The sequence below is a fragment of the Perna viridis genome, chromosome 10, assembly GCF_037379345.1.
Source record: "Perna viridis isolate PV_CMFRI_1.1 ecotype Kerala chromosome 10, ASM3737934v1, whole genome shotgun sequence".
NCBI classification, from domain to species: Eukaryota; Metazoa; Mollusca; class Bivalvia; order Mytilida; family Mytilidae; genus Perna; species Perna viridis.
Window position 1 is genome coordinate 21,566,496 of NC_142454.1, and position 23,806 is coordinate 21,590,301.

Genomic DNA, 23,806 nt, shown 5'->3' on the forward strand with positions numbered 1-23,806 from the left:
ATTCATCCCAAATTTAATAACTTTAAGTTAATGTTGATAACCCAATTTTTTATCCTCTTTTGTATACAAATTGTTAAATGTTTGATTACCTATGGGTTGATTAAATAGATATGAAATCGATAAAACTAGACAAAACGGGTGTGTATTTCGATATTCAGTAAGATAATCATGATAATATACATGCAAAAACAATTTTTATCAGAATTTCATCCGAAGCCGATAGACAACACATTTGCTCACACTTGAAAGCACCATCAACTAGTGAAATCAGGTTTCACAACACTCTGGATATGGTTATAACGGCTGTCAAGGAGGTAACGTAGAGACAAATTATATAGTTAATGATAATGCTAATATTTTCATCGGATGTACTTTCAATTTAGGCGAAAGTTGAGATAAATCTTCATTAGGACTATTATTTAGTTTAATAATTAAAAGGATATCCGATACGTTATATCGTTTCACTCATACCAAATACGATTCAGAGTTTATTTTGTGAACTGTACAAATGTACGATAACTATGTTATGCATTGCATTTCAATTGTTTATTGTGTTCAATAGGTGAATTTATAAATGCATAAAGTGAAAGAAATAATTCCGGATACCAAATACCCCGATGAATCCTTAATTTGCCTAAATGTCACTCAAAAATGCGTAAGCTGCTTGTGTTACGTTTCGGCGATTAAGTATCATGGCGGTGAAAGACTGTGTCGGTAAAATTGTCAAAAGTATTTATACATTGGTTGTGTCATGGCTTTGCGTTAAAGAAAGAGTAATCAAGGGAACCAAGGTTATAGCGGTAATCAAAAGAATGTAATCCAGGGACAAAGACCAGACATGGAAAACAGACATACACAACAAAGAATATAAAGTAACTAAAGTCATACATACAAAGTAAAAAAAGTAAATGAGCAACTCGGACTCCACTAAAACCTGGGAGCATGGACCAGGTGCACCGGAAGGGTAAGCGTCCTCTGTTTTTCTAGAAACACCCGCCGAGTTGCTCATAAAAAGTCAAGTTCGGGGTAGACAAACGAGGAAAGGAAAACTATGAACCGTTGAAAAATCAGTTTTCATGGTGCTGATGGATAAACCATAACGATCCTCGAGTTCATGATGACGACCATAAAACGTCTGTAGTGATGACTTCAATCTTGTAGCAACATAACCCTGTTCCAGAAGCCTATTTGTTAGAGTTCTAGCCCGATACAAAAAGTCTGCGTAGACCCGGCAAGTTCTGGCATAACGTATGAGTTTGGTCAATAGTTTTCCTTTACCATCGACTTCTAAGTGTAGGTCAAGATATGTCAAGTTATGAGGCTGACTTCACAGTGTCTGTAGTATCTTTTATCTCAAGTTCTTTTGGGTAGATGCGATGTATCAAATCCCCGAAATTAGGATTGTTTAAAGATAATACGTCATCTATAAAGCGGAAACTGAGATTGAAGGATCTAGCCAAACAATATTCTTTCTTTCTGATCAGATCAGCTATAAAGTCAGCCTCATAAGAGTGAAGGAATAGGTCAGCAAGTAAAGGAGCACAATTTGTTCCCATTGGAATGCCGACAGTTTGTTGAAAAACACGTCCACCACACTGGACAAATATGTTGTCGATTAAAAATTCCAGCATTTTGTAAACATCTTCCTCTGTATATTTGGAAGATGATTTGGAATTATTTCTTACAAATTATGAGAAATTTCTACCGAGAACTATATATTTGTATCTAGGTGTACCATCTTTTTTGGAAAAACAACGATGTATAATGTTTTTAAGTCGGGATTTGAACTGAGTATGGGGAATAGAAGTATACAGTGTTGAAAAATCATAGGTTTTAATGCTATTATATTCAGATAATAGTCTTGAACTGATTGTCTCCAAAAGATCTTTTGAAGTTTTCAGGATCCACATTGAATTAATACCACTACGGGAGTAACAAGTGTTGTGGTAGGACTGTAGACCCTCTTTGACAGTTGTGACTATAGAAGTTAAAAGTTTTGAAAGAGGTTTGGTTTATTCGTTTTCGATAATGGTTAAATCTCCCCTATCGACGTGACCAGAAGGACCATATTTGAATGGAGAGGTTTTGCAAGAACAGTCAGGTGGTTTAGCCTTGAAGTCCTCAATCTCGAGGTTCTGCAATAGTCTTTTATAATGGAAAATGTTGGATGCTATGGGTGAAGTATATGAATATGAAATAATTGGTTTGGATTTGTCTTTGAAATATGGGGGAATTTTGTTGGTAACGTTTTTGTGATGGAGGATGTTAGCCAAATTAATTGCATCTATAAATTTGTTGACAAACGGTAGTGGAAGAAAGGATCGTTTTTCTTCATCTTGACTTTTTACACAAACTGGTTAAAAGAGTCTGTGGAAACCAATATCCAAAATGATGGCAACAAGGCTGTATAATGATGAAGTGGGGTCAAAGAACAGGAGTGTCAAGACTTGTTTTGTAAAGGGAGTGTAGTAGAGTGAGAGGTACAGAATAAAGTTTGGTTCTAATGTGATGAAGTCCAAGAGGTTTTTGTATGAAAGGAAGGAGACCATCTATAGAGACATCATGTAACTTAGGTAACGTATAGTGGCGATGGCCATGACTCCTGTCTCGTCTTGGATTTTTGTCAAATAAATTCATCACATTTATGTTATTGTTATATTGGCTTGAAAGATTTCCTATACTTTTGATGTTGTCATTGCATCTGTAAGGTATTGCAGTACCTAGTCTGCGTATCCAGTACTCCTCTCTTTCCCTGCGATAGTTTTTACTCAGGACAGAAAGAAGTTTGTTCTGCAATGTGTTTAACATTCACAAGATTTAAACCAAAATACTGAATTAAGTATAAATAACTATATCAAATTCTAATACACACTTTATTTTAATGAGGGATAGGTTTGCGTTGTTTTAAAAGGTTGTTGTTTATGATTACGTTTTTAAATTTGGAGCTGAAATAGGACCAAACTTAGACTTTTTATAAATGCCGGAGAAATCATATGAACCACGATTGAGCGGAAATAAAGAAAATTTACTCCAAGGATAAGGAAAAAAATATATATACACACAACAAATAACGTAAAATTACAATATTAACGTACGCAAAGAAACAAAGATACAAAAATAGTAAGCAGTCCGGACAAAACTAATAATTGGACGCATGGACCAATTGCCCCTGTAAGTAAGCGGGCTCAGCTTATTTTAGAAACAACGCTGAGTTTCTCATAAAATATTACGTCCAGGGTAAAAGAAACAAAGATCTGACCAGGCGACCGAGCATAATAACCTATGACTGTATCTGCTCAATACTTTGTCAAAGCGTAAGCGACACCTTTATTCTTTGAAAACAATATTTCAGTACTTTGACCTGGTGCATGTAACCTCCTCTAAATATTTTATATAACTATAGCTAAATTATCATTAATCTTTTTAGCTTATGGGCTGAACAAAATGCTTATCAATATAATGTTAGCAGCTATCCCTCCTGTTTTCCTTATCAGGGATCTCATAGAACATCAGAAATAAAAACAAATCTTCATTTTAACAAAATACAGTTTTCCTGCAATAATACTACAAGTACATGGCTAAGACATGCTTAATATAAATGAGCAGTATGTCTGAGGTAAAAATTCAATTATTATAGATTGCTCCCGATTTCTTTAGAATTTAACACCTAAACTACGTTTATTTATAAAGCTGGCTGTAACCAAGGTTGTGCATACTTAATGATTGAATACCGATTGAATATATATATGTTTTTCCGACAATCTAAAACTACAGTAATGGCAACAAAAAGTTTTGTACTTGGAAAGGAGGTATGCCACAGTCATCACAAAATATGTAAATTATATATTCACTTTGCTAAGCATGTGCCTTTAGATTATGATAAAGCATCTCCAAAAGAGTAAACAGAAAGGGTACCGAAATTTTCCATGGAGATTGTGACCAATGACAATTTGTTTATTTATTTTCTTTCGACCACAAAGCATTGCAATCGTTGTGGGGTATCTCTAATATTTTTCTGGTTTCTGCGCTTAAACCTGAGTAAAAGGTTTTTATCTATGGAATAGTTCTTTCAGATTTAATTAAACAAAAGAAATATCTTGCTGGATTAAAAGAGTAATCTTCTTTTCCGTTAAGGAGTAATCAAGGGAACCAAGGTTATAGCGGTACCAAGGTTAAAGAAGAAGAAACAAACATAAAGGCCAGAAAAAAACATTATCAACTGTGAATATATTTTTTTCTACTTGCAAGTTTGAAATTGTTATTGACCACGTTCATTCAAATATTTATATTGGGTCGAACATGTATTTACATTTCAAACATTTTAACTGTTGACTCTTTGAAGTATTTTATAAACATTACACATTTATATTGATTAAGACATGTATTTTTTTAATATTTAGTAATACAACCTAATATATTATAAATCTTTATGTTACAAAACCTAAGATAATGCTTACACGTTCTTAAACCAAATTTACAGCAAATAGTAATTAAATGCATTGTATGTCACGAATCAATAACTAAAAGGGAATGTATATTAGTCATAATTTTCTCTTTTATAAAATGACTTGCTTGTTTAGAGCAGTATTTTTTCACAGATCATGCATAATAAGCCGGTTAACAATTTCCCCGCCCAATGCAAATGATATATATCTATTGTAAAGCAACAGTATTTGACATTGACTTAAAAGTCATTGATTCATTGACAGTTGCACGAGGTTTCTAGAAATTTTCACAGTTGTCCTACATTCCCCGATAATTTGACATGTCTTATAAGTCCCTATTATATGTTTTGACTATTGCTTTAAAGAGTAAACGGGGGAACCAAAATTCTAACGGAAACGGAATCCACTAACATAAAGAATAGATCAGGTGCACCGGTAGGGTAAGCGTACCATGCTTTTCTAGAAACACCAGCCGATTTGCTCATAAAAGGTCATCAAGTCTCTTGGCTTTTGACAGATGCTTGCAATTGTAGTGCATTCTTATTTAGAAAGTAGTTGCATGTAGAGCCGTCATATTTTGACAGATGCTTGTAGTGTCTACAAATTTTGACAGAATCGGAATCCACAGAGATGAGACAATTATAATCATGTTTTACCGTTGTCTCCTCAACTACATGTTAGTAATGCACCACTATATCTTAAAGATCACTGGATTTTCTTGTGTTTAACTACAGACATACATACACACAGACAGACAGACGGATCCCTGCTGTGTTTGTTGTTTTCTGGGTACAATAGGTAAAACATAATTAGCACGTACATTTAGAAATCATTGTTGATAAACTTGTAATTATTTTTAGCAGAAGTCGACAAATCCTTCTCGAAGTTTTAAAATATGTAAATGGGAAAAATATCAAATCACACTTGTTCATTAGAAGTTAATGTGGGAAAGTTTGAAATAAATACATCTATATAAGTGTTCACGCATCTGCTGTTGGCCGGAGCCTTATACATGACAAGTATGTTGTCGTACAAGCAGACAAAGCCCAAAACAACATTGTTTTTGTCTGCAAAACGTTTTATATCCAATGTTTGTTATCAGAGGTAGGCGTAGAAAATAATAGCAGTGATAGGACCTACACTGCTACCACTCTCTCCAAAGAAGAGATTGTGGAAAACCATAAACCAGTGCAATCCTCTTTTGGTCTCTCTACCAAGGACGATGATTGTGATTTACCGTCTATGTACTGGATTCCTAAACTTCACAAGAATCCACAAAGTTTCATAGCTGGATCTGCAAAATGTACTACCAAACCTCTTTCAAAACTTTTAACTTCTATACTCACAACTTTCAAAGAGGGTCTACAGTCCTACCAAAACACTTGTTACTCCCGCAGTGGTATTAATTTAATGTGGATCCGGAAAAATTCGAAAGATCTTTTTGAGACAATCAGTTCAAGACTATTATCTGAATGTAATAGCATTAAAACCTATGTTTTTCAACACTGTATACTTTTATTCCCCATACTAAGTTAAAATCCCGACTTAAAACCATTATACATCGTTGTTTTTCCAAAAAAGATGGTACACCTAGATACAAATATATAGTTCTTGGTAGAGATTCCTCATACTTTGTAAGAAATAATTCCAAATCATCTTCCAAATATACAGAGGAAGATGTTTACAAAATGCTGGAATTTTTGATCGAAACATATTTGTCCAGTGTGGTGGACGTGTTTTTCAACAAACGGTCGGCATTCCAATGGGAACAAATTGTGCTCCTTTACTTGCTGACCTATTCCTTTACTCTTATGAGGCAGACTTTATAGCTGATCTGATTAGAAAGAAAGAATATCGTTTGGCTAGATTCTTCAATCTCAGTTTCCGCTATATAGATGACGTATTATCTTTAAACAATCCTAATTTCGGGGATTTGATACATCGCATCTACCCAAAAGAACTTGAGATAAAGGATACTACAAACACTGTGAAGTCAGCCTCATAACTTGACATATCTTGACCTTCACTTAGAAGTCGATGGTAAAGGAAAACAAAACTTTACGACCAACGTGATGACTTTTCATTCAGAATTGTTAACTTTCCTTTCATCTGTGGCAACATCCCTTGGGGCTCCTGCATATGGAGTGTTCATATTACAACTCATACGATATGCCAGAGCTTGCCGAAACTACGCAGACTTTTTGTATCGCGCTAGAACTCTAACAAATAGGCTTCTGGAACAGGGTTATGTTGCTACAAGATTGAAGTCATCACTACAAAAGTTTTATGGTCGTCATCATGAACTCGTGGATCGTTATGGTGTATCCATCTGCACCATGAAAACTGATGTATTCAACGGTTCATAGTTTTCCTTTCCTGGTTCGTCTACTCCAGACTTGACTTTTTATGAGCAACTCGGCGGGTGTTTCTAGAAAAGCAGAGGACGCTTACCCTACCGGTGCACCTGGTCCATGCTCCCAGTTTTTAGTGGAGTCCGAGTTGCTCATTTACTTTTGTTACTTTGTATGTATGATTTTAGTTACTTTATGTTCTTTGTTGTGAATGTCTGTTTTCCATGTCTGGTCTTTGTCCCTGGATTACATTCTTTTGATTACCGCTATAACGTTGGTTCCCTTGATTACTCATTATACATTCCGTAATCTCCCACTGTTCTACTTGTCTCCCGTTAGGAGCTTAAAACTTTCCGCTTTTGAAATTTTCAGTACTAACCACTTACGATGATGGGGGAAAAAGGGAAGCCATGAAGCTCAGAAATGACATACTTCAATTAAGGATCAAAATAACAGTTTTGTTGTCCCAAACTAATGGTGTAATGTACGAAAATCAACTGTCATAAACTCTTGTATAGTTTTATGACATAAAATCAATACAGACATCAATGCAAATGGTATCTCCGCTCAATTGCATTAAAGCTTGTCATTTAAAAATAAACTATTTTAACTTTAATGTCACGTGGATATTCTTACAATACCTCAAATGATTCGCGGCTAGGCCATGCTAATGAATTGTCGCACCCCGTTATTAACCACCCGGGATTCACCTGACTTTGTCTTTAAGATTTATAGAAAGTTGGAAGGACATGGAATGACTACAAACGTAAAACAGGATGCAGCTGTCTTAAATAAAGACAACTTCATTAAACAATATTCGAAAATACGACAAAAGCTGTTGACAGCAATTATAGCATTATTAGATATTGTTTAGGAACAGTTGATTTATTTTCACTATAGTGTTTTACAAATCTATTATGTTTAAAATACATCGTGATAATTCTGATAAAAAATGATACAGTTCTTTTATTGTTGTCGACATTTAAACAAACAAAAAAAAAAAACAACATTTGCATGAGGATAATAATTGGAAATCCTTGATTTATATTCTTTACTGAGTCCAGTATGTGTGTTTGAATGTATGTGTAATGTGTATTGTGTGCACATTGAAGTTATATTAGATTTATCAATCAATTGAATATGAAATAGTCATAAATCATATAATTCTTTACAATTTTCCCCTGAACACCCCAGTCAGGTGGTGATGTTGGGGTTATTGTATAAATCCTGGCTATTGAAAAACAAATAATACAAAAGAAAAGTTTAGAAAACGCGGGATAGTGTCCGTTATAAAGATCGGAATTATTGCTCTTTTTACCGTTCTGTATGAAGGCAAATTTAGGAAAAAAAACACAGCTTGAAATTTACATCTTGATATTATGGTCATATTTGATACTTTCTTTCGTATTTCATTAGGATTACTCTGATTATGAACGAGAAATAAAGTTATCATGGTGTCTGTCTTCCCCCTGTCGCCAACTTTTCTTACATGTCTCACTGCGACTACAAATCTTATAGCCGCTTGATATTTTGTCAGAATATTTATATTATTGTACCATATTATGGGATATAATTTCAGACTATAGCAACATCAGTTTTGTGTTTTATGATTAACGAATCTCACCTAACACTATTATGTGAACGTTATTACTTCTATCTTGGCATTTGCACGAAGACCTTCTTTCATTAAGACATTGTATGTTATATTTTCACTAAATACCGTTTGATGTGTTTTTATTAATATTTTTGTTTTAATAAAAAGGTGTGCTCACCTGCTTCTTTTTTTAACAGGCTTACATAAAAGAGAAAGTACTCTTTCGAGGTAGACACAGCTAGTTGTCTTTTGCCCTTTTGTTTTAGTGTTTGTAATCAATTCTCAAATGTTAAATCCGAATTTAGCAGATTTTTATAGTTTTTCTTATGGTTATATTTTACCACCATTGTCCCAGGTTAGGAGAAAGGTTGTGGGCTAATCAACAAGTTAAACCCCGATACATGCTTTATGTGCCTTTTCAAAGCCGGGAACCTGCAGTCCAGTGGATGTCGTTTGTCTTTTTTATGTTCATTTTTATTTGTTTTACATTGTTTCTATATATTAGGTTAATATCCGTTTTTTTGTGAATATTGCGAAAGAATTTATATTCGTGGGTATCAGATTTCGTGGTTTAGAGGGAAAGCACAAATTTGTGGATTCTTGAATTCTTGATTTTGATGATCTGCCATACAATTTAAAGTAAATAATCCCTTTCGTTAGAAATCAAATTTTGTGGTTCACCTTATCCATGAAATTGGACCCTACAAGCAATAGTACTTTCACACTAGTTTCACTGCAGACCTTTTAAAGTTTGCTTTGTGGTATTGGTTTTGTCCATCATCGTAATGACGGTCTCATTCCTAATCATGCCACATCTCCATTTTCATATTGTAAAACTATTTCAGACTTGAGGAACAAGAAGAGAGCCTCATTGAAATGACAGAATCCATAGAGACGTATTTAAAGAGCTAATGACAACCAAACAAAATATGTTTTAGAATTACAACACAGGTTTGCTACATTGTTATTGTCTTCATGATAGAAAAAAAAACATATTTACTGTTAATGTTAATGAATATTGGATATTTATTCAATGGTTGGTAAAAGCGATATTTAATTCTTTGATGGATCCTGAGAGCTCACTTTACAATAATAGTGAAAAGTCAGCCCCTTAAAAACAAAATATTGCATATATATGTACTATAAACTTTTATTTGTCCAGTTTGATATTTATAAATGTATGTATAAAAGTATTTGCATTAAAGCATTCCCGTATATATTTCAAGAAGATCTTAATATTTTACGATGAAACTTTTTTTAAATTACTATTGTTTCATCTGTCCTACATTTTACTAATGCATCACTTTGCTACAATAACAGTGTATTGCATGTACATTTTTATTAGCGTGTTGTTCATGATATTCAAACAAATTACAGCGCTATTAAATAGGATCAGGAAATTGAGAAAGATGCAAAAAAAACAGCCATTTATCATTACACAGCGGAAACTGAAGAGTTCAAGGAATTAAGTGAAGAAGCAAAATCTGACAATCATAGATTAAAAATGGAAAAAGAGGAGTTACAAAAAATGTGGACTACTTCTAAGGATGAGAAGGACTCGTATAATATTACGATACAAACATTAGAACAATGTACAAACAAGATGATAACCCTTGTGGAACAAACATTAGTGCATAACACATTGGAAAATATAAAGGACACCAGGTATTCACCTAACCTGTTTCAGACTCTTAATTCAGAGATGATTCATTTTTGACTGTGTATTACCTTAAGCACAGACTCTGAAAGAGTAATCAAGGAAACCAAGGTTATAGCGGTAATCAAAAGAATGTAATCCAGGGACAAAGACCAGACATGGAAAACAAACATACACAACAAAGAACATAGAGTAACTAAAATCATACATACAAATAAAAGCAGATGAGCAACTCGGACTCCACTAAAACATCAGAGCATGGACCAGGTGTACCGGTAGGGTAAGCGCCCTCTGCTCTTCTTAAAACATCCGCCGAGCTGCTCATAAAAAAGTTAAGTCCGGGGTAGACAAACGAGGAAAGGAAAACTAACGACTAACGAATGACAATATTTTAATCTTTTTTCAATTTAGTTCATTTGTATAACTTGCTTCTTATGTCCCTTGCTTTACGAGCAGATTGTATTAAGAAATCTCCCTCTCATATTTGTCTTAAGCTGAATATTTGGGAAGTATTCGTAACATGCTTGATGTTTAGCAATAGACCTTATTTGAACTAAAAGCCAATTTTATTTGGAGAATTATTAATGACGTCCCCTCCCTTGGAAGATTACATGCAATGTTTTCCTATTTAAAAATCATGAATGGTTTTCATTAATGGTATAAGATCATTTTTTTTTACAAGAATTGAAGTATTCTATTACAATTGTAAGCTGAAAATTCAAATAATATGGAGGAAATTTCCAAAATGCTGCTAAATCTCCCCATTTGACATGGCCACATAAGTGGTTAATATAAGATTTTTCTATGAATTATTGGGAGGCTCTTGCCGAAAGTGAAGACTGACATCTATGGTCATTCCATCTGTCAGTCTGGTCTGCCCATCCGTTTTGTATTCTCACTTTGTTTAAGTTTTGTGTATTTACTCAAACGTTAGTTAAAAGAGAAAATTATATGTGTACATAGAGGTGCAGCAGTATCATTTTTATTTGCCGACTGTAACATGCAACCATAAAGAATCATTTTTATTGACTATGTTAAGCAGCTTGGACAATATGTAGTTAAGAGAGACAAATCTTGGTTACTTTTAATGGCTTCAATGCTTTTGTAAGTAGGAAGACATTCGTTTTTCTTAAAGATATACTTTCCCTCTTAATTGTGTAAGAATTAATCAAAATTAATTATATTAATATAATGGGGCAACTCTGGAATATTTATTTTTCATCTACAAGCACAAAATTTTTCAACAGTGAAAAATGGATTCAGAAATGGAATCAATACCCATAAAAACCAAAAGTGCCATTGCAAGATAGAGTGAAGTTAGTAATGATATGAATCGTTTAACATAGAATTTACTTTAAAACAATTAAACCAGAAACATTCAGTCACATACTCCGTTTTATGAACTCCTTTTTACCACAGAGACCAACATGACATGAAACGGCATGACCAAAACTGCATTAAAACTGCACTAAGACAAGTAAACGAGGCTCTAGAGAATAAATTAGGCACAGTAGAGTATGAGAAGGAAGTAATGCAAAATGATTATACAATAAATAAATCATCTGCTGAGCATGAGGCACTAGACATTTTTTTTTTTTAAATCACAATTGCCAGTCAAAATAATATGGCCTAAAACCATTAGGTGAAGTAAATTTAGGGCTTCATTAAATATAGAATAAAATAAAAAATGCTTTGTGATTATAGTGATTAATTTTTTTATGATTTGTTCGCATTAATCTTAGAAATATTAAATAAGAAAATATGTAGAAATGACACCGCTAATATGCAAAGATCACATTATCTCCAACACTTAATTACTGAATACAATGTTAACTTACAGTACCCGTGCATTAGATTACCAGAAGGAGGAAATAGATAAGAAAAATGAAGAGTTGCTCAGACTGACTAGAAAACTGTATCACACGGAAGAAGAGTAAGTTGCATATTCCTATTTACTCTGCTCTTATAGCATGGTCATTTATTTGTCCGTCGATCTGTGTGTCAGCCATTTATTTAGTTAAACTTGATTAAAAAAAAAACACTCAACCAAATCTTTTTCAAACTTGGACACAATGATGCAATATACGATTGTGTAATGCTAATAACAAGACTACCGGTAGTTTGATTTCTGAACTATTGTCATTTCTGATTACTCTCAGGTAGACATTTTTTATGCCCAATTAAGCATTTGAGATTAAATGAAGCCATAAGGATTTTTTTATCTTTTTATTGTATGTTCTAAATCTGAATTTGTTAATAACTGCCATTTTATTATTCCCCCATATGGCATGTATAGCAAATTTAGCAAAATCTGTAGAAGTGCAGTGTTAAATGATGTCTTACCTTTTTTGTACAAAGAAAATTTACACATTTTATCAGGTTTCAAGGCTAAACAAATTAACATTATGCTACCTTATTTTATACGTGTTGCCTTTTTTTAAATATCAAATTAAGTATTTACATAATAGGTTAAATTCTTGTAAAGAACAGATGGCACGGTTAGAAGAAAAAACAGAAGATCAAACTGAGTTGATCATGAGGTTGTCTCAGCAGCTGGACAGGTAATATTTTAAAAAGTGCCCGATGCTGTCAGTGTATTAGTTCATTCAAAAAACTTTAATTGGGTTAACAACTTGATTTTGTAGGTCAGTAAAATTTGTTCTATTTTCATTTTTTTTGGAAAACTTGTAATAAATTTTCTTAAATGAGGATGTGACCGAAAAAGTATTGACCTGTCTATTGTACCATTAAGCATCCAATGCAAAGTAGTTATTTTTTAATTTTAATAATTAAATAATTTTAAAATATTTAATAAAAACAACAAGCAATATGATTTTGACTTATGCAATATTGATGTTGACACTATAAATCCACACATTGATGGTTAAAATGTAAACCGCAGGATAAAATACAACGTTTGTTATAATCTTCAAAATTGGACAAGGTACTAAATTAAAGGGTGTCAATACCACGGTTGACCTCCACAATTTTATAAGGTATGTCCAGACAATATTTTAAAATTTGTAGTCATAGATGTGTTGAATAGTTGTCTTAGAGTAGAGATTATTGTTTGTTTAAAGAAATTTATGGTGTGTCTTAAAAAAAACTCAATTGTCAAACTGACAACTCCACAATTGATTGCTAAATCATTAAATACAACACAGACAATGATCAACATTGTAATGCTATTATTGAAAATATCTGCAAATAAACAGTTAAAGATAATATTAATGTTTCCATACATGTATTTTTCTTTCACAATTAAAACACAACACAGCTAACAGGTTGTCTGACATTGAAAAAGAAAACTTTTTGAAGCTTTTAATAGTATAAAGATATATTCGAATTTAAAAGATCGGTAAGAAAGTCTAGTATTCTTTGTTTACTAAGTTGATGTGTTACTTATAATTTATTCATGCTACACGTCTCTCCCAAAAATACAACATTTAGCTCACTCATTGTATTGTGAATGGATACATTGCAATTAATATTCACTTTTGAAACCTACCTTCTTTTCCACATATTGATTGTGTAACTCATAAGTCTGAGACCAGATTTCTCCATTTTGCTTCCCCTTCTACTGATGCAGACTTTAGTATGGTTCTGCCTAAAAACCAGGTTCATCATATTTCAATGAAACTGTTCAAATATATTTGTAAGGTCCTAAAACGACTCTTTATATGTTCAGTCAGTTGAACTTTTATTGTCAAATACAGTTTTTTATTGACGCCTAGCTGCCGACGGATTTCTAATAAAAAATATTTGGAATTACTAATCATAAACTACTGCCTAGATATAAGGCAGAGCTGTACTTCAGTGCCTTGATTGATTATTATTATTTTTTTAATTTATTTATTTATTTATTTATTTATTTATTTTTTCGTGCGATAAGTTTAGTAATGGTTGACAAAAAGTTATGTAATTTTGATATGATTTTACTGAGCACTAGAGAATCCTAATTAATTGACCCCTACCGTTTTAGAAAAGGGTAATATATATGTGTGTCATTAAAACCCATGTAGAATGGTTTTTTTCTTTCGATTTTGATCATTCCCCCTTTTTTAATTCTGGTAAACAAATGTATGGACGATTTCGTGTGTTATGGGCCGTTTTTGAGTCAAAGGAGCTACATTCCAAAATAGATTTGTTTTTAATTTTTGATCAGATTTCAATATTATTGCGTTGGAATCATAATGAAAATTCCTACCTGCATTTTTTAATCAGATTCCAAATATCTCTTGAAGTTTTCGAGTTATAAGCGGGTTAAAATTGCCACGCCTAAAAAGTCGACTACTTTATTTTTGGTCTGATTTCAAATTTTTATTGGATTTCAAACTTTGTGCAATATAATGTGGAAACCAGTTGTTGTGTCTATATTGAATTGTGAGCCTATGCTTAAGTGTGTCAAATACTATTATTGTGTCAACGCTTGTCCCAACTGTTCTGTGTTCGACCACTACAGTCGTGTCATGCTGCGCTCTGCAAAGCGTTTTATAAAACAACTATTTTTATTCCGTTTCATTTAATCGTCGTTTAATTTGCAAATTTGCCTTAGTTTTTCACTCTGTTTTATAGAATTTTTTTTCCATTTATATACAATCAACCATTTAGAACATGTTTTATGTCATATTAGTGCAGTTTGAATGTTACATATAAAGTCAAAATATTTTCTTGCTGAGGTCAGGTCCGATGGAGTTATGTGCCTTCTATATGTACTGATTTCATTTCACTTGAAATACTTTTAAAACTCAGAGGAAACCATTACATGTGTTAATCAAAGTACGCTTGTACTGAATTAATTTATATTGATGGTTTATATTTTAACGCTTAATGGAAAGAACCTATGATTGTTTTCAAACGTATCTAAACACAAGTTGTTTTAAATGATTCTAATCACAAACGATGATCAATCTAGTTTTAATTGACACCATACGGTCCGCACGTTCGTGTGATATTCAAGTTCTTTGTCTGTCACATGAAACACCTAGATGAATGGAGATAAAGCTCTCTGACATACTGCATAGTTGAACTACAGACTACTAGTCTGCTTATTACGGTTTCTAAGTTTTCAATTTGAAATTCAATTCAGCAAACTCTAGTTCAAAACTGTCAGTCAAATCATTCCAACTTGAACCACATTTGTTGAAATTAAACCTGTTACATGTACATGTATTTCTCATCTGTTTAACTTATTCTCAGTTAATTAGCTACAGCTTCTCGCTTCATTAGCTATACCTTAAGTACTACGCATTGTCCCATAGACACCTATAAAGATTTTTGTCAGAATCAGTAATACCACGTTATTGCCAAAATATGGCAACAATAAGAAAATAAAAGCCTGGAACCACTTTCTTGATTGGAATCAATGCCCCTTGTTGTAGATATTTGGATCTTCCCTGCCTGAAATGTACAAGCTATTCTTTCAATTTGTTTTTAAGCCTTCTTAATCAGTTAATATTTACTATCTCAAAATTGATGATTATTTATATATTCATCTTTTTATCATTGGCTTATTGCGCGATTAATATTTATAGACTACTTGAACATCAGTAGCGAACGACCGACTGTAACGTATAGAAATGAGCTACAGGTACTGATGAAATTGTAAGAGGACTTCTCGTTGTGAATTCAAACCAAATTAATCAGCATATTAAGTTCAGAAAAAAAAGATTGTTTATGGGTTCTCTTTGCTTGTGTAAGAAACATGGAAATAAACTTGATACTTAATAAATAACTGTAAAGAGAACCTATGTCTTTGCGTTTAAATTTTAACAGTGTATGTTAATGTAACTATTTTCCTTCGAGTGTAATAGATAGTTTCAGACGCTTACAGGCTTAAGAAATCTATACAATCTGGCGACTGCTATACCAATTTTGATCTTCGACGGAAATTGATAATAATCATCAAAAAACCCGTTTTTATCTTAAGGAGGTAGAACTAGGGTAAGGGACAGCACTCATAGAAACAATTGTATTCGGCATTTTATATCAATCTAGTGTAAGCTCAAAGAAACTTGGACCTCTTCAAATATCTAAAGCATCGGAAATACGTCCATCATTACTGTTCTTTGTTGCATTCATATATATTTTTTTGTTGTTTATATGCCATTATGGTAATAGACTTTAGTTTCGAAAATGAAGCAAAAACTATGCAAGGGCAAATCTCCTACTGAGCTAAAACTTAGAATGGGGAGACCTCATGTTTTGGCCTTCTAAAAGACTTGTCTGAGACCAGTTCCACTGTAGTTAATTATAACTTTTATATGCATGCAAGACAAGAATAAACCCTTGTTGAGAAAACAAATCCTTATTAATTGTTATGACTACTTCTTTTTCCATGATTAGAACTGTCAAATTTGTAAGCAAAATCAAACGTATACAATAGACACATTACTGAAAACATCGCTTGCATTAAGTTTAATACCCCAGACCACTTTGCCAGTGTGTTTATAAAACATGCTTTTTGCTGGTCCAATTGATTCCTCCTTGTAAGTTAAATCTAGAGCTGTGAACTAAGTACATAATGTCAGGTAGTACAGGACATGCACAAAAAAACGTGTTGAAAAATTTAAATAGTAATCATTGTTTATTGTTTTTATACCACAAAAAAACAAAGTTGTGGTGGTATATAGAAAACACTCTGTCTGGCTGTCCATCCATCTGTCCATATTTCAACTCCCCCTTAAGCGCTCAAAGGATTTTCAAGAAATTTGATAAGTTGGGCATTACATGTAGATGTGCATGAAGGAATATAGTTACTTTCTTGGACTCCAAACAGAGATAATCTAATTTAAGGATTTTACATATTAAAACCTCACAAACACAACTCCTCTCCTGAATCATTCAAGAGATTTTGATGAAACTTTATAGGAAGGTTTTGCTAGATATGTGAATGTACATAGTCCAACTGTGATTGATGATTTTTCTCTGATCATGCATTATGGAGGTTTAATGTTATTCAAAGATAAACCGAGAGAACAAATGAACTTTGATAAACCAATAAGAATTTGAGAATGACGATGATGCTCTTGCCCTGTTCAATAGTAAAAACTGTTGACCTAGTAAACAGTTCAGGTCTTCAGGAGTTATAATTTAAAATGTTACAGTTGATCAAAAATAAAAACAAATGTATACTTAACTATAATAAATGTTTTTAAATTTGTGATTCTAACCGTCCCTCTTTGTGTGTGGGACTGTTTGGAACTTAATTTCTGTTATATGTTCTGTAACCACTCATCACGTTCACTTTACATTATAAAAAAGCCCTTTATTATTATGCCATACAGCTTAGCACAGTTTTAGACTCAGCAAAATCAACGTTATGTTTGACAGCTTATTTTTTGTAAAGATTTTTTTAACCAAAGGTTTATATGCATATTTCATGTCACTGTTTGCACTAATCTGAGAAGTCACTTGACAAATTCACAAAACCTTCCCATTAGTAAGAAGTACAAACATTATAAAATGCTCTCTTTGCATAGTAATGTCATATGCATATTGCTTTTACAGATATAAAGAAAAATGTGAACACCAAATTATCCGCATGCAGTATGAAAAGCAGAAAGCCTATCTTTCATAGCATTTTAGTTAAATAGTTAAATTCCATGTTCATTTCTACAGAGTAATTTGTCTACTTTTTCTTACTTAAAGAAGAAGGAGAGAGTCTCATGGCAATGAGAGAATCAATAGAGATATATAAAAGAGCTAATAACAACCAACAGAAATACATTTTAGAATTACAAAACATGTTTGTAACATTGTTATTGTCTTCATGATATATACTGTTAATGAATACTGGACATTCATGCAGAGGTTGATAAAAGGGGAATTGAGTTTTTTTAGTGGATGCTAAGAGCGCCTTGAAAACATTCATTTAAGTTCACCCCACCCACTAAAAATACAATATTCCAGATCTGTGAACTATACACTTTCTAATTTAATTCGATATTAAAGCATTAACCTACTTGTTTTAAGTAGAAACTTGATGTTAATGCATGAGATTATTTTTTGAATTGACTATTGTCCTGTATTTTACTAATACATCACATTGCTACAATAATAGTGTATTGCATGTACATTTTTAATATTGTGTTGTGCATGATATTTTGAAAATTAACAGGGCCAGTAAACAAGATGATGAATTTGTGAAAGATGCAAAAACAGCCATTGTTCACTACACAGCTAAAACCAAAAAGTACAAGAAATTAAGTAAAAAAGTAACATCTGACAATTATAGATTAAAAATGGAAAAAGAGGAGTTACAAACTCTTGTCCAAAAACTGAGGACTATTTCTAAGGAGGAGAAGGAGAAACATGAAAATGAAATTGACTCATACAATATTAAGATAAAAACATTAGAACAATATAAAGAAGAAAAGGTGAGAACCCTTGAGAAACAAACTGCACAGCTATCATTACTGAAGAACAAATGGAAAAATATAAAGGACACCAGGTAAATATGACTCTGACTAAAGAATGGCAATATTTTAATCTTTTTTTATTTCAATTCATTTGTCTAACTTGTTTCTTATTTTCCTTGCTTTAAGGGTGTATTGTATTTAGAGATCTTACTCTCAAAATTATCTCAAATCTTAAGATTTGCTGAGCTTTTGTTTTCGCCACATACTGCATGTTTAGCTACAGACTTTGTTTGAACTAAAAGTAAATTTCATCAAGACAATTATTGATGACGTTCCGTCCCTTGAAACGTTACATGAAATGTTGCCCAGTATTAGAAGCATACTGTCACGAGAATGGTAGTAATGGTTTTCATAAATGTTTTTTTACGAAAATTATCACAATTTTAAGCTGAAAATTTAAATAATTTCCAAATGCTTATAACCCCCCTCCCTTTGACACGAGCACATAATTTTGGTTGATATTAGATTCTTTATGAAATATTGAGAGGTTCTTGCAGAAGGTGGTAGACTAATATCTACATGATCTGTGGTCCTTCCATCTTTATAACCAAGGTTATAGCCGTAATCAAAAGAATGTAATCCAGGGACAAAGACCAGACATGGAAAACAGATATACACAATAATGAACATAAAGTAACTAAAATCATACATACAAAGTAACAAAAGTAAATGAGCAACTCGGACTCCACTAAAAACTGGGAGCATGGACCAGGTGCACCGGTAGGGTAAGCGTCCTCTGCTTTTCTAGAAACACCCGCCGATTTGCTCATAAAATCAAGTCCGTGGTAGACAAACGAGGAAAGGAAAACTATGACCCGTTGAATAAATTAGTTTTCATAGTGCTGATTGGATAGACCATAACGATCCACGAGTTCATGATGACGACCATTATTCAGATATGTGTGATTGCATACCTTTTTTCTAAAGATAACAATACTTTGGGAAACAAAATAATTTTTAACTGAAGCACTTTTTTCCACTGCTCAAGTTTTCGGCATTTGGAGAAAAAATACACCATCTTTTAAGGTTTTTTTTATAACAAACTTTCCCTTTTTGACTGTTAATAATGACTTGAGATAAGAATCGTTTGCACTAAAGTTTTGAAAAGTTATATTATTAACATTATTTCTAATTTAATATTGTACAAAATATAGTATGCTAGATATCGAGCTGTAATATCTTACAACATTATTTCTTATAATCACTTCCTTGATTCTATTATAAAGCATATAGTGTTTTCTTCGTGGATCTAAATATCGTACAAAATACTGAACACCAAAATGTGTCCAACCCTTAAAATAATTCATTTCTTTACAAGGTATATCGATATAATGCATGCATTTCACACAATTTTCACTATTGGTCATGCTAAAACATCACTTTAAAAAAAGGAATAGCAACCTTCACAATATATATATTTTATATATACGAAATCCATTCCCTGACAACCTGTTCTGTTTCCGAAGTGTTGGGACAACAGAAAAGCATGAATATCATACAAAGTAACTTATTATTTGACATGACCAACATTTAAGTGCTTTTAGGCGGAGAGATAAAAGCTTGACATTTTTTTCCTGTTATTCAATAATTGAGCGCTCAACAATGCTCGTTTTGAGAAAAATGATATGCAGGGGGTATCAATGTGGTAAATAGTTCTAACAGTTTTACTAGTTATATCTTATTAGAGTTGAGGATAATACTATTAAAAGAATACATATTTGTGATCAAAAGGTTTACAAGGGTAGAGAATCGTAAATGTCTGAAATGTGATGAATATGAAAGAAAACTGTCAGAAGCTAAACAAGATTACCAAGAACTGCAGGATAGGTAAGTTATCTTCTATGCATTCATACCATATATCAACACATGATCTTGACAACTCGATTTATTTAATTTTCTCTCACTTTAATTTGAGCTGAGCCTAATGATAAAAGGTTTTATATTTATGACTAAGTTTTAACGAGAGAAGAGAACGGTAAATGTTTGAATTGTAATGAATATGAAAGAAAACTGTCTGTGGCAAAACTTCGTTTTATAAATCCCACAAATTAATCTGGTGAGATATATAGGAATAACAACATTTATCTGCCTGTCTTTTTATCCACCAGTCTGTTCATAAAAATGTAATATATCCTAACCTGCTCAGGGGCATTTAAAGACATTTTATACATGGTATTTAAAGGTTTGGCCTTATATGAAGATATAGTTCCTGTTGGAAGAATTGAAAGGTTGATAATTGAACTGATGGGTTTAATATATTATATATATTTCAAAACAGGGGTATAGTCTTTTCTGAGTTTGCTCACAGTATTTGTAGTTAAACGCTGATGTCTGTATTGTGGGATATATAGAGGTAGGGGTGTCTGTTCTTTCTACACCATCTTTGTTATACAGAAGGGTTACCATTCTCGTTATCACTGCTCCCTATTTACCACTAATGTAAATTTTATAGAACTTCCCACAAATCATTTATTCAACATTGAAGATGTACAATGCACCTTCTATTTCAAATGTTGAATGTTTCATACATAGCTTCACCAATACATGCAATATGGGGTGATGAATTAAAATTTGCTGTCTATATGTTATATGCTTGTTGAAACTCTATAATCAACATTCTTCAATTGCGTTTGCTCAGATTATGTACATATATGGTTCTTCAGGCATTGAACACTTATAATTTGAAGGTCTTTGGTCAAAGCTGTATGTCACCAGATAAGGGAGACGGGCATATCAATATGGCAAATAATGCTAAAAGCTTTTTTTAGATATATTTAATATGAGTTCAAGATAATTAAATCAAAGGGATATGTATGTTTAAACAAAGGTTTACAAGAGTAGAGAATCGTAAATGTCTGAAATGTGATGAATATGAAAGAAAACTGTCAGAAGCAAAACAAGATTACCAAGAACTGCAGGATAGGTAAGTTATCTTCTATGCATTCATACCATATATCAACACATGATCTTGACAACTCGATTTATTTAATTTTCTCTCACTTTAATTTGAGCTGAGCCTAATGATAAAAGGTTTTATATTTATGACTAAGTTTTAACGAGAGAAGAGAACGGTAAATGTTTGAATTGTAATGAATATGAAAGAAAACTGTCTGTGGCAAAACTTCGTTTTATAAATCCCACAAATTAATCTGGTGAGATATATAGGAATAACAACATTTATCTGCCTGTCTTTTTATCCACCAGTCTGTTCATAAAAATGTAATATATCCTAACCTGCTCAGGGGCATTTAAAGACATTTTATACATGGATTAGGAAGGTTTGACCTTATATGAAGATATAGTTCCTGTTGGAAGAATTGAAAGGTTGATAATTGAACTGATGGGTTTCATATATTATATATATTTCAAAACAGGGGTATAGTCTTTTCTGAGTTTGCTCACAGTATTTGTAGTTAAACGCTGATGTCTGTATTGTGGGGTATATAGAGGTAGGGGTGTCTGTTCTTTCCACATTATCTTTGTTATGCAGAAGGGTTACCCTTTCGTTATCACTGCTCCCTATTTACCACTAATGTAAATTTTATAGAACTTATTATATATTTATAGAACAAATCAATATGGCAAATAATGCTAAAAGCTTTTTTTAGATATATTTAATATGAGTTGAAGATAATTAAATCAAAGGGATATGTTTGTTTAAACAAAGGTTTACAAGAGTAGAGAATCGTAAATGTCTGAAATGTGATGAATATGAAAGAAAACTGTCAGAAGCAAAACAAGATTACCAAGAACTGCAGGATAAGTAAGTTATCTTCTATGCATTCATACCATATCTCAACACCTGATCTTGAGAACTCGATTTATTTAATTTTCTTTCTCTTTAATTTGAGTTGAGTTAATAATAAATGGTAATATATTTATGACTAATGGTTAATGAAAGAAGAGAACTTTTAATGTCTGAAATGTGAATTTGATATTAAAGAAAACTGTCTGTGTCAAAACAAGATTATCAATAATTGCAATAGAAGTAAGTTACCTACTATTTTTTAGAGTTTGATATTGTAACTGTAAAGAACAATACACTTGAAAAAATTCACACGTGTTAATTATAATTAAACTATTATCCAGTGTATTTTAATATCTTCTCTCAATATCAAAACAAAATGTAAGGACTAAACTTACTTTATCGGATTCCCAAACATTATGAGAATCCATACAAATAATGGTATATAGCAGGATCTTCATCTTCCTCCACGAAGGAGATGGCAATTGATCTTACAAAGATATTGTCTGTAGTGAATGATGTACAGGAAGCTTATTGCAATATAACCTACTCTCGTAATACTAAAAATTCTAGATTTACTTCTAAACCTTAAATCTCTCAACTTTTCGAAAATTAGTTTTCGCTAAACTTTTGACCACTGGAATCTTTACATTACGTTACCACATGATAAAATAGAAAGGTCTTTCCGAGTCAGGCCTATACGTGTACACGTATTCATTGTCCTTAAATATTAGAAATCTATTAGAAGTCCAGGAACAATATTATTTTCACTTGATTGTCCGGGTCTCCCTTTTTATAAGCATTTAATGTGTCATCCAGACTCATATTTGTGTTGGGTGAATTTTGTGTGACTTTTTAATGTCCAACATTCTTAACCATACATAGCAAATAGACCTCAGTGTCTTGTGAAATCTTGAGACATGATTAAATGTCTTGCAATCATGTTTAAAGACATGTTTGGACACAATTAAATGTCTTGCAATCATGTTTAAAGACATCTTGAGACATGAATTGTATGTCTTAAGACATCTTCAGATCACATTCACTTGTCTTTTTAAGACATATTGAAACATGATAGTGAACAAAAGTTTATATTTAAAAAAGTCCTGATACATGTACAAGCACATTACTTAAATATTTTATAACCATCTATATCTATAAGCAAGTAACAGAAGATATATATTCAGCAGTTATAGGATACATGTACATATCACTTTATTCAAAAATTGTATTCTTCAATAGATTTTCACAGTTGCTACTGGCTTTTATACATACATGCTTCAGGTTGCCAAAGAGAGCTAAACATATATAGAAAATTCTTGATTGGACCTTCTAAAAGAACGCATGGGAAATTACATATATATAACACCGTATTTGATGCTTTACCTATTTATTTTTCCATTTTTTTTAAATTTATTATTTCAACCAATGCTTGGCCAATTTTAGTGCGGACACTCAATCCACCGTAAGCCATGTAAACATGTTGCTTCTGAAATTATCTGTAGTAAAATTTGTCAATATAATTTGTTTGTTTGTGACTAGTACCATTCATTTATAACCAACCATATTTGCAATTCATATATATCACAATTTG

General features: G+C 32.4%; 1 protein-coding gene across 1 annotated transcript in view; it reads left to right on the forward strand.

Moving 5' to 3' along the window:
• The first annotated feature begins 210 nt into the window (after positions 1-210).
• Positions 211-23,806, forward strand: part of LOC148604946 (uncharacterized) — a 70,573-nt gene continuing 46,977 nt past the window's right edge. Inside the window, exons 1-9 of the mRNA XM_088547528.1 lie at positions 211-314; positions 9,236-9,341; positions 9,768-10,055; positions 11,888-11,980; positions 12,516-12,608; positions 18,167-18,499; positions 20,199-20,294; positions 21,295-21,390; positions 22,135-22,230. Coding sequence (XP_088403654.1) covers positions 9,895-10,055; positions 11,888-11,980; positions 12,516-12,608; positions 18,167-18,499; positions 20,199-20,294; positions 21,295-21,390; positions 22,135-22,230 — 968 coding nt within the window. The 5' untranslated portion in view covers positions 211-314; positions 9,236-9,341; positions 9,768-9,894. The remainder of the gene's footprint in view (positions 315-9,235; positions 9,342-9,767; positions 10,056-11,887; positions 11,981-12,515; positions 12,609-18,166; positions 18,500-20,198; positions 20,295-21,294; positions 21,391-22,134; positions 22,231-23,806) is intronic.